Raw genomic sequence first — 16,220 nt, 5'->3', positions numbered from 1 at the left:
GTCAAGTGTAAAAGTACAATTAGGTAGGCCAAGAAAGAATTTGAAAAGCAACTGGCCAAACATATATGCTAAGAGCAAAAAATTTTTCAAGTACATCAGAAACAGGAAGTCTGCCAAACAATCAGTATGACCTCTGGATGATTAAGGTGCTAAAAGTGTACTCAAGGAGGATTCAAGGTGCTCTTTTGGAGAAGCTAAATGTAAGGCATCAGTCTTGATCTCCAAGGCTATGAGGGAGGTTCCCATACATGGGTCGTCTTCTTCTTAGGTGACAAATCTATTTTATATAACAAAAATATGAATTTAATCTAGCCAAAATTAATTTTTAAAAACAGTCTTGGCTATGTAATACTGACCCTGTTACTCAGTCCTACATGCTGTGGGAATGTCCAAGCTGAAGATATTTTTGGAAAAGTATCATTAGTCAGATCCAGCTGATTCTGGATATTTGATGCCATTTATTTGAAGGAATTTATTAATTTTTTTCATAATGTTTTCATCAATTTTTCATAAAATTAATATGGTTCAAGAAACTACTACTAGCTCAGGATAGTATTTTGAGAGAGACCTTGACAACTTGCTGTTACATTTCATTAAATAACATGGATACATGCTATATTTAGACCTTCTAACCTAACTTCTGGATCTAAAGTGTTAGAAATGTGAAGGATTTTAAAATTATCTTGCTAGGACATCCAAACCTTGGTATCATCCTGAATCTTCATTTCATACTTTAAAAGGAACAGACAATAGTGAATATGGGTGTGAAGTGTGTTATTCACAGCTTCAAAATGGGAAAGGCTTCAGCTATGGCCCTGGTAACTGTCATGTGACAAGGCATCTAGGTGACTGTATATGTGAAATGAGTGCAAATGCTCAGAAATGGGCCTCAGAATTACTTGTTCTGACTTTTTTTTTTTTCCAGGAACCTGTTTTTAAAAAGGAATTTATTTTTCCTTTTGTGGATATAAAAGTTACAAGGGTAGAAGAGCATTAATGTGCTAGCTTTTTGCTGGACCACAAAGAAGGGGAAAATATGTGATGGCAATTTGCAGGTCTTTTTACTGCTCCTGTTCATCTCACCACTCTGTTGCTGCTTCTTTGTAAAAAGGTAGTGAAGAGGCCTCAGGGAAGCCAGGAAAGAGGAAGAGGTTTAAACAAGTGAATACTTTTCACATTAAAGGAAGCATTTAATGTTTTTTAAAGGTTTCAGTAATTTTATCTACATAAATATGGAAAGTTATCATCACTCTTTAAAAATGATTCATGTTGAGGCACCAAATACAATTTTTGGATTTTTGTGAAAGATGTGTTTATCTACCATGGAAGAAAGAATGAATTTAGTTGTGGCATTGTGGCACTGGGATTTAACATCTGAATGCTGTTTCTGGCAATACTATAGGCTGTGCCCTTGAACAAGTCATTTAATCCATTTGTGCCTCATTTTCCCCAACTATAATATGAATACTTACAGCACCTCCCTGAAGGCTTTACTAATGTAGCTGCATTGCTATAAGATCCTCTGAGTTGCAGCGTAGACATACATTATTTTTATTTGTGGTTTATTACAATGAATCCCCTTCATGAGCAGATTGCATTTCTAGAATGATAATTTAATTGACATTTAACAGGTACTACTCATTTTACCTATGATAACTAATAAAGATTGGGGGTATAGATAAGCCATATTAGTGGTTGGGAGTGTTGAGTTTTTAAAAAGATTTGTTATTGAAGCTAAGCATATCAGGTTCTTTTGATATGAAAGAAAAATATTTGCGTTGTTTTTCTTTCATGGATTAAGCATACTAAATGGACTATTGGTGCGGAATATGTATGTATAATATACATAGGCAGAGCCATGTGTGGATACAAAATTGGTATCTGAATCCACAAAAATGAGCTACAGATATAAAGTAGATGTCCAGAAATTTGCAGGGTTTTAGCTACAAAAATTTGTATCTGTATCTGCAAAAATGATCTGCTTATCCACATCTGTATCTGTGGCTGTGGATACCCAAGGACATAAAGCAGATTTGCAGGGCTCTGTACGTGGGATACATACAATGGTTTTTAAATCCAACATAAAGTATGAAGTCCCAGGAAAGAGAATTGTTACGGTTTTTAGTTGTAAAGGTGTTTCAGCCTTGATAGGACACTTTATTCAAAACTTCATAGTCTGCAGTTACTTTAATTTACAATTACAGGCAGTCCCCGGGTTACGTACAAGATAGGGACTGTAGGTTTGTTCTTAAGTTGAATCTGTATGTAAGTCGGAACTGGTGTCCAGATTCAGCCGCTGCTGAAACTGATCAGTAATGTTTTCATCAATTTTTCATAAAATTAATATGGTTCAAGAAACTACTACTAGCTCAGGATAGTATTTTGAGAGAGACCGTGACAACTTGCTGTTACATTTCATTAAATAACATGGATACATGCTATATTTAGACCTTCTAACCTAACCACTGGTCAGTTTCAGCAGCGGCTGACTTGGGGACGCCTGGGGCTGAGCAGCTGGGGTGCTGCTGGGTTGGTCCAGTAGCGCCGCCGCTCCTCAGCGCTACTGGACCAACCCAGCAGCACCCAAGCTGCTCTGCCCCAAGCGTCCTGATTCAGCCGCTGCTGAAACTGACCAGCAGTGGCTGAATCAGGACGCCTGGGGCAGAGCAGCTGGGGTGCTGCCCGGTTGGTCCAGTAGCGCCCAGAGCGGCGCTACGGGACCAACTGGCAGCACCCCAGCTGCTGTACCACAGGTGTCCAGAGCAAAGCCGCAGAGCATCTGCAGACCAGGGGGACGGGGAGCAAAGCGGCGGAACGCGCGGTCAGCGGACAGCCCAGACGCGTCTGGGCTGTCCGCTGACCGCGCGCTCCGGGGCTTGGCTCTGCTTTGCCCCCCCCCCCCCCGGTATGCAGACCAGGGGATCGGGGGGAGGCAAAGCAGAGCAAAGCAGAGCCAAGCCGCGGAGCGCGCGGTCAGCTGACAGCCCAGACGCGTCTGGGCTGTCAGCTGGCCGCGTGCTCCGCAGCTTGGCTCTGCTTTGCCCCTCCCCTCCCCCCCCCCGCCGTCCCCCTGGTCTGCAGACCAGGGGGACGGGGGGGGGGACGGGGCAAAGCAGAGCCAAGCCGCGGAGCACGTGGGCAGCGGACAACCCTGTCCGCTGCCCGCGTGTTCCGCCACTTTGCTTCCTCTCCCTGGTCTGCTGGAGACCAGGGAGAGGAAGGGCCCCGTTCGTAACTTTGGATCCGCGTAACTCAGGGACTGCCTGTACTTATTCCCAAGGATAGGAGACATTTCATTGCCTTGTTTCCAGCTTGATGTATTTCTTCTGCTGCTTTGTCCAGAAGGAGAACTAAGAAGACTCTTTCTGAAATGTACAGTAGGAACGTTGCTACAATGGAACATAGGCACATGCTTAACTACTTATCTGAGTTGGGGCCTTCGATAAAATCTAGTGTGGACAATGTGGTAACTCAACTTTGTTACCAAATTCCTGTCTACATTTATATTAAAAACAGGGTTTCCTGATGCATTTTAAATCCTGATTTACAGCCACTCTAGGGAAGGCCAATTTGTGCTTGCTATGTATGGCCTTGTTGTTAAGGAAATGGGACTGGGACACAGAAGATCAATTGTTCTGTTCTTTGCTGTGTTGTGGACTATGCTGCCTTGAGCAAACCACCTTACTCTGTTCATATTTTGTATAATTATTCTGTATAGGGGTATGTCTACACTACCACCCTAGTTCGAACTAGGGTGGTTAATGTAGTCAATCGAAGTTGCAAATGAAGCCCGGGATTTAAATATCCCGGGCTTCATTTGCATCTTGCCGGGCGCCGCCATTTTTAAATCCCTGGTAGTTCGGACTCCGTGCCCGTGGAACAAGGTGTAACAGTAGTTCGAATTAGAAAGCCTAATTCGAACTATCTACTCCATGCCGCGGGTAGCCGCGGGCACGGAGTCCAAACTACCGGGGATTTAAAAATGGTGGCGCCCGGCAAGATGCAAATGAAGCCCAGGATATTTAAATCCCGGGCTTCATTTGCAACTTCGATTGACTACCTTAACCACCCTGGTTTGAACTAGGGTGGTAGTGTAGACATACCCTCGTAGTGTTAGTAATTGTTCCTGTTGTCTAGCCCCTTGCCCAAGGGGCAAACCATAGCCTATGTAGGCCATGTTCCTTTGTGGCAAGGTGTGATGCCAGTGGGAAGGGGGGGACCCAGGCCTACCCACTATTCTGGCTCCCAACCCAGTGACCCTCTCTCTGGTGGCAGCCATCTTCTGCCATCCTTTTCTCCCCTTGTCTGCTCCTGTTCTCTGGGCCACTTCCCTGTGACCTTTGCACCTTCTTGGCCCTTGTATCAAGGCCAACAGCCTGGGAGGTATCAGACTGGAGCGTCTCTCTGATCCTGTCCAGCACTGTTCTGTCCAAGGTGCCATTGGCTCCCTCCCCTACTTGGACACAGGCTCCCTCTGATGACCCTCTCCCTGCTGGAATGGACTAGAGCACCACTACAATGGCACATGAGCAACCACTCAAAGAATTAAAAATGGAAACGAATCTTTTGTAACTGTTGTTCTTCGAGATGTGTTGTTCACGTCCATTCTATGATCCAACTCCTACCCCTTTGTCAGAATTACGAGCAAGAAGGTACTGAGAGGGTGTGGGGCTGTTGGCACACGTTACATCAGGGCACACGTTACATCAGGGCATATGTGTACAACTCCGAGGACACTAAATTCAGTCCTAGACACCACTGATGGAAAAATTTCCAAAAATTGTGCATGGGGCCCACACACAGCTAGCATGGAACACATCTCAAAGAACAACAGTTACAAGGTTAGCAACTGTTTTTTTCTTTCCATAGCTATATTAAACAAAATGGATCTAGGCAGCAAAAATCCTCTTTCCTTTGGAAGCTCTGAGAAACTACAATGAAAATTTTAGGGTTTTTTTTACAATGTTTATTTTAGCTGATTGTTTATCACTTGTCAAATTTGTTTGCTGGAGGGATCTTAATAATGGTTTGGGTGCGGAGTAGACCATTTTTATTATGCCATTTGTACATTGGTTTTAGGGTATTTCTTTTTTCCTCCTTTGGTTTGTTTAATATTTGTGTTAAAAGACTTTCCAGACTTCTTAAGTTACTCATTTGGGTGGATAGTGTATGTTTGTCATGGGTTTGATTTAATTCCAGAAAGATCTTGCTGTTACTGGGCATGTCCTATGATGTATTCTCACAACTGTGGCTTTATTTCATAGTGACTTAGCTGACATTTTATTTTGACAGCAGCAACTCCCATTGATAAGATATGTGAATTCTGTACCCAGAACTCCAAATGATCTTAGTGTCTATCACAGACCAGAAAGGGAGAGATGCTGATCCTTTAGACTGTGACACAGCATAAGCCTTGGTAGACAAGGAAGTTTTGACCTTTCATGTAACTTCTTAATGGCTAATGTGTTGTACTTACTCAGTTTCAGTTGAGTGAAATGTTCAGCATGAAACACATGGTAGATCTCATCTTTTAATGCAAGAGAGTGGCCTGCATCTAACCAGCTCCTGTATTAGAGAGAAGGGCAGCTGCAGTCTGTTCCATCTTGTGCATTTAGGTGCTGACTTTGGTCTCGTGGCAGACTGCCAAAGCAGCCTTTATCAGGGTAAATTTTGGCTGCAACTGACTCATCGTTTATTATTACATTAACAAAAATGAGGCAACCAGTTTATGCAAGAAAGGGTAAACTGAGGTCAAAATTGTTACGCTTATGCTGTGAGGGACGGTAAGATGCATTATAGAGGGTATGCTGAGCATGTAACCTGACATCCACAGGCATGGTATGAAGGCATGGTATTTTAACAATGTTGCATAAAGCAGTTTGAATACACTGAGACCTTTGGGAACATATTCTTGTGCTGTGTAAATCCTATGAGAACACTCTTGCAAAATGTGTTCTTTGTGTTAGACTTCATATTGAAAACAGAGTAGGACTTCTGGGCATGTATGAGTTCTGTATGGGACATGAAAGATGACATTTGATGGTGAATTTAAACCAAGAGTGTCTGATGTGGCACAACTGTAAATTTTGTGGGACAACTGATGTGTAACTCCAGATGTCAAGGATAGAATTTTTTCATTGTAAAGAATTTTATAGTTTTTTTTAATATGCATTAGATTATAATTAAGTTAACAAAATATGATCATATACCCTTTAGTTAATGACAAGGTTTTGTGAATAACGTTGTTTAGCTTAACCAAAATTCAGGCTATAGTGGTCTTATGCTAAAAATACACTTAACATTCTGTGAGGGCAGTTTGCTTTTAACTATAAACCAATGCAGGTATTCTTTGCTTTTTAAGTAAGGGGCAATCACAAAACTACTCTATTCATTTTTCAGAAAAGGCGACGGCGGATTGACCGAAGTATGATTGGAGAGCCAACAAACTTTGTTCACACAGCTCATGTAGGATCAGGAGACTTATTCAGTGGAATGAATTCAGTAAGTGTATATGAATGGAAAAAAAACACCTTTTTATCATTTGAGACTGTATCTATACAAATACTAGAATAAAAGCTGGAGCTGTTATCATTAGAAGACTGATTCATCACTGTGTTACACATTGTTTTATTATGGATTTCAATGGAGTTACAGCATTGTAAACCTGGAGAATAACACAGTGGTGTATCAAGCTCAAAATATTCTAAATCAAAATGTAAACCTAATAAACGTCAATGTTCTATTTACTGATATTATTATCTTGCAAATTTTGGTGCCATATAAATTATAAGGTAGGTCTCTTTTTCCCCCCTAATGGAAATGAGCCATTTGTGTATTTGCATAGCGCATATTGCAAAATAGGCTAGAAAGAGCTGCTAGAAAAAGACCATCTTTAAAAGCAACAGATAATGCATATATGAAAAATGGATGAAAATATTTCCATAGTATTTCACATTTTTTGTTTCTCTAGTTTACTGATCTTTTGTGCAGATGTGATCAGTCTTGTTTTATTAAGAATTCACCTTTTCCCACCTGAAGCTACAAGCTTATTTGTGACATTAGTTATTCTGCAATCTGTAGTGATGTCACACACAGAGACGTGCAGCTTCCTATGGCAGAAAAGCATAACAACAAATAATCTATGTACAAAGGGACAAAGCGCTTGTTGTCATACACATAGCCTTGCAAACACAAAAGAAGGTGAATAAATGTGTTTTAAATGATTATCTAAAAGCTGAATTTTCTACAGAACATTTTTCAGTGTTTTCTATGAAATCTTAACCAGACCTTTAAGATCTTATTTACCTTGTTAAAGTTTTAAAGCTAGGCAAGAGAGGTGTATGGATAGAAAGATAGCTTTATGTCCTTTGAAATTTGATATGTTTATGTGCCTCTAATGGGTACACTTAAAAGGAAAGAGTTTTAATTGTGAACTTGATTGGAAACAGTGAGTTTTAGTGAATGGGGAGTGAGGTCTCTAGGGCAGGGGTGTAGGAATTCAAGACATGTGGGAATCTTTGAGCAGAGCTATGGAAATCAATCACTTTCAGTTGTTAGGTAAGCAAAAGATGACATTTGTAGTTTCCTGGAAAGGAAGCAGCTTGTTTGCCTTCCCAGCTGTAGTAGAGGCACTTGATATGATTTGATAGCAGGTGGGGGGAGACAAAAGGAAGCGGTATGACATTGCAAACAAAATACCAGGGCTGCTTGTATTGGATGGGGCTTAATTTTACTATGGCTATATGCATACCATTATAAATGGATGTATATCATGTCATCTTGATAAACACATAATGAGCTTTTAGTGCATTTTAATGCAGTATTTTTAGTTTATTTAAAAATAGTTTATCTGCCTGCTCATTAGAAACATAAATTCTCTCTTTAATTTCAATTGATAATTCTTCTGAAGGATTAAGAACCTTTAAATGAGTATTTTAGTTGCTCCTCCTTTGAGACGCTTTCTTTTCTCATAGTCACTTCCCAAAAGGCTGTGATTGCATGAGGATCCTTTTTCTTTCTGCCATTTCCAGTTCTTATTCCTCTTTCTTATAGACTTTAGACTTAGGGTGCCTCTATACTGCACCGTTATTTCGAGATGACTAGCGTTATTTCGAAATAACGATGTGAGCGTCTACACAGCCATTCCATTATTTTGAAATAATTTTGAAATAACGGACGGCTTATTCCAAAATTGGTAAGCCTCATTCTATGAGGAATAACACCTATTCCGAAAATAGCTATTTCAAAATAAGGCATGTGTAGATGCTCCACTGCTGCTATTTCGAAATAGCCCCTCACCAGGGCCATTCTAAGTTATTCCTCCACAGTGCCTCCTGGGGCTCTAAATCAAGATAGCACGCCTACATTAGAGAAGTCTGCCTCATACTGATTTTGAGGCTTCCCTAAAGAGTAGACTTGCTATTTCAAAATAAGCTATTCCGGAATAGTTATTCTGAAAAAGCTTATTTTGAAATAAGCGTGCAGTGTAGATGTACCCTTAGATTTTAAGGCAAAAGAGGAATATCATAATAATCTATTGTGGCCTCCTGCATATTCCAGAACCTCTTCCCCACTCTGGCTGAGTTACTGAAGTCTTCACATCTTGCAGTATATTAGTGTAAATGAGAGACTCAAACCATTCACACCCTGTGAGAGGGCATTTGCCCTGTGCTGGCCCTTTAAGGGCAAAACCCCAGTCCTGAGTGAGGGCTGAGAGTGGAGCTCCAACTGAGGCAGTTCTTGCTAATGGAGGCCCAGATGGGAGCTATATAAAGGAGAACTCCTGGAGAGGGAGAACCGAGTGCTGCTCTGGAGAGAGAACAGTAGGGACCTGACTGCCAGGGAAGCAGGAGGATTCCTGGAGGTACAGCAGTGCTGGGGAAGGAAGGCAGAGCTGGGGAACCTCTGGCCAAGCAAGCTCCCAGCCTGCAGGGCCTGAAGCAAGGCCCGAGGCTACTAAGGCTGTAGAGAGGCAGCCATGGTAAGCAGGGGCAGCCGGTCCACACCCCTTTGCCAATGATGAGTGGTCATTACAGACTGCAGTTTGCCTCGGAGGCAGGGGCTATATGAAGACTGGCCGTTTGCCATGGTGGGTACAGGGGAACTAGGTGTTCCCTGAGAGGTGAACAGGGTGCCTTGGGGAGGAGAGGACCCTGGAGTACAAGCAGGATAAACAGCAACCCCATCCCATCCCCTAGAAGGAGGCTCAGAGAGACTGTAGTGGGCACTGCTGGAGGGCAGTGTCCTGAAGAGGACACCGTGGTCTAAGAGAAACATGGGGAGACACCAGGAGAGAGGCATCCAGCGAGTCAACAAGCTATTTCCCAGAACAACCAGCTGAAAGTGCCCTGGTGGTGAGTCAGCCCTGTGACACACCCCAATAGTATGAACTGTGGATCTAATTTCTCTCTTCCATCTCTACATAGGATCTAGCTGTTTCCTCAAAGGCAAAATTAAGTGTTCAGTTGGAGCTCTCCATTCCTGCGTCTGTATCATTCCATATTAACACCTTCCTCTTTTGACTCTGTCCTCCTTTACCTCTGTGAGACCCTTCCAGCGCTCCCATCTTTTCTTTTCTTCAAACACCTACACCATCCATTTGTATTTCTTAGAACTCCCATGTGGGATTCCCTGACTTTTTTTTGCCTAATGACCAGGGCTCACCAAGCGGTGGCAAGCCCCGCTCGCCAGCTGCGTGGTTCTGCACATGCGCAGATCGCTCTGCACCAGCTCTTCCGGGGTGTAATCTACTCATCATGGGCGAGTAGATTACATTGTTTGTCAAGCCCTGCTAATGACCACTTTATTCTAGGGTGCCAAATACTCTCTCACATCTACAAATTCCTCCTCAGAAGTTGTTTTGCTGAATCACCTTCCACTGTTACCTTCCAGTATAGTGCAACCTGTCCTGCTCCTTTATGCTAACAAACATAAATAGAAATACCAAGACACATGTTCAACACACAAGCTCACATCATCTTTACTTGCTGTAATTCTCGCCCTCTCTTTTTTTTATTTTCTCTTTCCCTCCCATTGCCTGTTGTATCTTCTTGTGTGTTATGTCTCATTTACATAGTAGTCTCCTTAGGAACCTTGTCTTACAGCATCATAGGGAGGCATAGTGCCTTTAAGAAATATGGCCTTAATTTTACTTCACTGCACTCATTCTAACATTTTTGATAGATTCAGAAAGATGATAGTTCAGAATAAATATTACTGGTGCAACATTTTAATAGACTAGTTTTCAGTCAGCATTCTTGACAGTTGTATATCTCTTCCATAGACTTGTATGCTCGTTGCTCCATTGTAGAGTTATGGTTGTAAGCCTGAAAACATGCTGATTTTTGCCTTAGATATTTAGATATAATTACTTTAGCATCTGATACCCTAACTTTCTGACATTTGCGAATTGGAACATTAAGTGCCAGAGAGACACCCCCCCCCCCCCCAAAAAAAATATTTTATTAACACAGGCATCTGGTAAGATTTTAGAAGTGACCACTGTTGAAAGTTTATTCTTAGTTGGTTGAGCAGAGTGACTTGTTATTCATATGCTGTTCTAAAATAAAACAACATATCAAAGTTTCACAAGGCCACCAGATGAGCATGTTGTCGGGGCTATGCATTTACTGTAAAGACTTTCACTGAAGACCTGTGTCTGGTGGACTAATCTGTTTCCAAGTTAGTTTAAGCAAGGTTCATCACAAATTATACTACTGTGCCTTCCTTTTAAGTCTTTTGTAGTTACTCCTGCCCATACACTGAAAGTTTCTGAACTGGGTCGACTGCTTGCATTCCCTTTGCTCCTAGTCTCAAAAAAAGATGTGATAGTGAACACCATTGTTGGACAATTTATTTCCTTGAATTGATTTGGAAAATAGCCCTTATGGTTTTTTGGGTGTTAATTTTGGTTCTGTTTACTCTGGTATCAGAACTGTGCTGTCTAAAACATTTTTAAATATGGTTGTTGCCAGAAGAATTCTACCATAGGATCTCTTCATATTGATTTTGGAAACTACACATAAGAGAGAATGTGAATTATGAGTGTGTCTATTATAAAACACTTGAAAATTTAGCTGTTGGTGCTCGGGTTCTTAACTCAATTAATTTGTGTTTTTTGGAAAATAAAATGAAAATGTATTTACTTTTAAATCCTTGCTCTGGTTTGGGGCTGGGGATGAGAGGTTCAGTACGCAGGCTACCCTGGGGAGAGAGGACTACCTCAGCCCATTCACACTGGAGGAGCTTGGGGCCAGGTGACAAGTGCCTTTCCATGGTGGCTGTAGCTCCACTAGGCACGGGGGGAGGGAGGGGAACGGTCCAGGTTCATCTGCCCCCATGCTGCCCAACTAGAGTGAAGGATGCAGCAAACTATGCACTTCCCTTCACTCCCTGATGAAGGGGAATAGCCAGCAATGTTCATGTGTGAATCGGAGCGGAGCAGATAGGAGCTTCAGGACTCCCCTGTCCTCCCTGAAGGTGCCTGGGAGGTGGGACACTTGGGGCTAGGACAATCCCGGATGACAGGGCAAGGGTTGCATGGCCCCAGGCAGCCCCTTTCACCGGCTTGGTGATTCTGTCTTTTTTCTGTATGGTTTTATGAGAAGCAATCCCCTTCCAGGCACATCCCATTTTTCTGCCAGAACCAAACCCTGTCCTTGCTTTGTCTTATAATAAAAGGAAGCTGTATATTAAAATTGGTGGCCCTAGCTTTTACCATTTAAGAGGAGATGTTGAACAGACAGACAGGTAAACTCTCTAAAATATATAGTAGATTTGTATAATCAGGGGAAAAAATGCTATTTCCCTATCTTTAGCTTAGGAGTTGTTTTTTACTGACTCTTTTGAGTTGTGGAAGGATATATTTTAAATTGCAAGTATCACACCTAGGGACAGGGCCATTTGAAAAGACGGAGACAAATAAATGTGTGCGCGCGCAGGTAGAGGGGGGTGCATATGTGCATAAAGAGCCTTTTCCAACCCTTCTTTAAACATTGAAATGATCTGCCCTAAGGGAGGCTCTCAGAAAGATGTGATTATTTAGATTCAAACTTCATGAGCACACAAGAATTGTGGTAGCTTTTTATGGATATAGTCTGTAAAGCCTTTTTTTCCCCTCCTTCATGTATTTATTTCTTTCAGCTGAAAAAGTTCCTTCAAATAAATCCTTGCCATATAAGTTGATATGTTGAAGCCATGCTTAAATAAATCCTCTGTTGATTGAAGGAATAGGATCAGTTGAAAGAAAAATAAACCTGTGCTCCAGATACATCACCAGAAAAATCTTCCAAAGGGTCTCCAGTGATTTAAGAATCCTGAGGCAAAGAACTGGTAGGCTTATAAAACTATGCATATGGAATCTATTCTACAATGCAAATATTCTGTATTAAAAAATAAAGGTCCTTTTTAAAATTAACTTCATTTATGGATAGGAAAGAATCTCTCTCTAATTCTAATCCGAAGCCAAATTTATATCTTGATATACTGAAGCTCTTGGATTACAGTTGTAGAACAATAAGAGATTTGATTAGTTTTTTTTCAGACTAATCAAATCCGGTTCATGAAAGACGGAATCAGCCAGTATCAATGAGTATCACTTTTTCCCAAGTCTCTCCTGCTTGCCTAAGTGCAAGATATGAAAATTCAAGCAAATCTACTTCTACAGCTCTACCTGTAGAAGTAGAAACACTTTCATTCTGGATATTGCTTCTGTTATTTGCATGTGTCAAAGGTCCACTCCCAAAAATTCTAGTTTTTTGTTGGATTTATTAAGACATGGTTTCTCATACACATAATGCTGCTGTAATTGGGAGAAGACACTTTGGAAAGCACCAGTTCATGTTTGATCTGTCTTGATGTTTTTCTGTTGCCTTTTCTTTTCTGTTTCTATAGGTGAGTTCAATTCAGAACCAAATGCAGTCCAAGGGAGGCTATGGAGGTGGCATGTCTGCAAATGTTCAGATGCAACTTGTAGATACAAAGGCAGGATAACCTTGGGAAAACGTTTCCAGTGAGTATTACAGTCCTTCCACATGTTGCATTACACAATCTGGTATAGCCTTGTTAGCACTGATAGAGAATGCTAAAGGAGAATATCCGACAATGTAACAAACAATTCTCTTCAAATTTCTCTACCTTTATAATTCATTATTTTAAGCATGTATCTGGCTGGGGGGAGATATAGGAAGAATATTTATGCAACCACGTACTTTGTATTATGTGATGAGTAATATGATTAGTAATTCAGAACTAATTACAAACATGTTTAAATTAAACTTATTTTACACCTATCTGTTGCGATGTTCCTACAACGAGTTTAGTGTTTTCACATGGTAGATGTCTTAGTAGAAGATGCAAGTTGCATACTAAATGTCATTGTAACTAAGAGTGCCATAATTGAACAGCACATTTAAAAATAATGTTGGAGTAGTGTTGCACCCTTAAATAATCAGAACGTGATGGCCATTAATCAAACAGATGAATGTTATGTCATGTTTATAAAGCTGTTACAATCATATTTTCATAAGTTTTCCATTTGTTTAACTTCCATTTTTTTCTTTCTTTTACAGGTTCTTGTGAATTTCTGCATCTTCCTTCTTGTATCATTCCCCTCCCCGCCCCCTTAGCCCTGGTGACTGCTTTCTGTATTCATGAGAAGAGAGAAGTGATGGCTCAGTGTTCACCCCTTGTGATGATTATTCCAGTGAAAGTTGCTGTTCTACTCTGAAGATGTCATTTGTCAGATTGATTCTACCGTGCCTTTCAGTGGCATGCACACATCTGGCCTCTATCAAAACCATGGACATATAGCTATTTAGGATTTGGGGAGTTTTGTTTAGGGTTTTTTTTTCTTCTTTTTTTTACATTCTTCAATATTAAGCAAATTAATGCTCCAATTTTAGCTTGGTCATATTTTTTTCCCACCCTTCTTAAAGTGCTCATGCACAGCATTCTTCTTTTGCTGGGTCTCTCATTCTCTCCCCTCACCCTCTCCCCCTTCTAATTTAGAAGTGAGTGGGTTTGTATTAATGTTTTAAATCTGTCATTCTTTATCTGTGTTTTTGAAAGGTCTGGGACCTGCAAGCACAATGATCATTTCATACATTTAAAAATCAGCAGAGTAGATGACCGCATGCTTTGTGAAGTTGCTTGTATGGTGGCTTCTTTGGTGCCAGAAAAAAATTTTTTGTTACTGCGGACTCTGTTGCTGATGAAAAGTTTAGCTGTGGCCTGGATCGTGCCAGGTTCTAGAGAAGGACTTCTAACTTAGCTGCTTCAGAGTTATGTCTTAAGTTTTCATCCAACTGGTCTTGAAATAATAAAGAGCAAGCTTGCATTCATAAGGCATTTTGTTGTAAATGTTTAGTATATTTATTTTGAAAGAGCTGACCTCGAGATTGTAAACCAGTGTAGTACCGTATCTAAGTGTCGTGGTAGCGCTTTTTGTCTGTTTTAAAAAAGCATCATCATGTTTGGCTGCTTTTGTTTTCTTTTTCCTTTTTAAATTTTGCTTAATTTTTAGGCTATATGATCATTTCCAGTAGCAGCATGTCAAACTGCCTGCGGTATTAGCTGAAGTTTAGTAGACCTCTCTAAGTAGTTGGCAGTTTCTGTGTACTAAATATTTAGGGGCCATGTAAGTTGCTAAGAGCAACATACTGATCTGGCAGAACAGATGCCAGGGAAACAACATACAGGGTGACTTCTTACTATGTCAGTAAGAAGCCTTTTGCTCAGGTTCCAAAGCATGTTCCTCTTTCACATGTTGTGAAAATTGTATTTTAATATTGCACTGTACTCAGATATTTCTGTAAATGGTCCTTTCCTTTTTTTCCCTTCTTGTTGGTGATATGAAACAGAAGTCAATGGTTTGAATCCCAGCTGAGTTAAAAAAATTAAGTGAAAAATCATCCTCATCCTACATCAACATTTTAACTAGAAATGGGGCATAACTGAGCCTTATCAGAGAAAGCTAAAATATATATATATGTGTGTGTGTGTATGTAAAAACCTAAATGTGATACACTTAATTACTATTCTCTCATCCTAGCCCCTCTCCTATGTCCCATTTTATGTTGACCCCCAATTGGCATACATATCTGCTTTTTTCCCTGGTACTAAACAAAAAAGTCATGTTCTCACAAATATTACTGGACAGTAAGGCCATTGACTCTCTTCATGAGTAGTAAACTTGTAATCCAATTGTAGATGTAAATTATCTGGTTGAATAGTTCCAGTAAACTTGGATCATCTTCATTGATAGAGGTACTGATTCATGATGGCACAGGATTGAGATGTTCAGTTGTCTGGGATGCAAAAACACATGACAACATGGTGATGTGGGGTCCTCATTTCAAATGAATCCTTATCAATAGGCCTTTAAATATTCTAGGGTTACAAAATGATTTTCACTTTTTGTCATCACTTATTGAGAATTCATTTTAATGAGCAGGTTTCCTTGCACTTGTCAAATGTCTTCAGCTCAGTAGCCAGAAAAAAATTGACATATTTTTATAACAAACATACTTTTTTTGTACATTGTGTTCATCCTTGAATAAAGTCAGTTCAGTGTTGACTTGTAGATATTAAAAGGAAAGTATTGACTTTGATTCAATAAATGTTTTCTTTCAGTTGATGGTTTACCTTTCTTCTGTTCCAGAAATAATATAACACTTGTGCTCTGTAGACAATTTCATGGTGAGACTATCAGAATGTCAATCGTTTCCTATATCAGAGAAAGTTAGTATTGTTCACATTTAATATTTCTAGTGTCTTAGGCCATGTCCCCCTTTTTTTTTTTTGCCAAATGGGGTTTTGACCAATTTTGTTCTAGTAATAGGTACCTCTGAGAATCTAATGAAAGCATTAGGGTGCAAAAGTGGTTTTGCCCTTCTAGATATCTATTTATTACCTGTTCACCACTCCTTACAAGTACAAACAGCAGAGCCAAGCAAAACCACTTGCTTTTGGATGTCTTTTGAAACTTGGACTCCTCCCTCTTCTATACTTCCCAGTTTTTCCTCTGCTTTCCCTAAAGACAAAATGGGTCCATTGTGCTCTGGAAACAGATGCTGAGGCAGTCCACCTTAGCCATGCTTCTCTCCCTCTCCTGCCCTGCCCCCATTGCCTAACTCAAAGACAGAGAATAGGACTGTCACATGAGCACTTGTACAACAAAGATAAACTTCTTTCCTGCCACTAGTACAGAGTTTGGACAATTA

At 40.5% G+C, this 16,220-nt stretch overlaps 1 protein-coding gene across 2 annotated transcripts in view; it reads left to right on the top strand.

The window, feature by feature from the left end:
- CDC42SE2 (CDC42 small effector 2) overlaps nt 1-15,632 on the top strand; it is a 114,854-nt gene extending 99,222 nt beyond the window's left edge. For both annotated transcript variants that reach the window (XM_006131876.5, XM_014577965.4), the window contains exons 3-5: nt 6,400-6,501; nt 12,892-13,009; nt 13,569-15,632. In XM_006131876.5, coding sequence (XP_006131938.1) covers nt 6,400-6,501; nt 12,892-12,990 — 201 coding nt within the window. In that variant the 3' untranslated portion in view covers nt 12,991-13,009; nt 13,569-15,632. The remainder of the gene's footprint in view (nt 1-6,399; nt 6,502-12,891; nt 13,010-13,568) is intronic.
- The last annotated feature ends 588 nt before the right edge of the window (nt 15,633-16,220 follow it).

Source organism: Pelodiscus sinensis, chromosome 6 (genome assembly GCF_052426305.1).
Source record: "Pelodiscus sinensis isolate ZL-2025 chromosome 6, ASM5242630v1, whole genome shotgun sequence".
Taxonomy (NCBI): Eukaryota; Metazoa; Chordata; order Testudines; family Trionychidae; genus Pelodiscus; species Pelodiscus sinensis.
The sequence above is the reverse complement of the archived record's forward strand: the minus strand, read 5'-3'. Positions and strand labels throughout refer to the sequence as shown.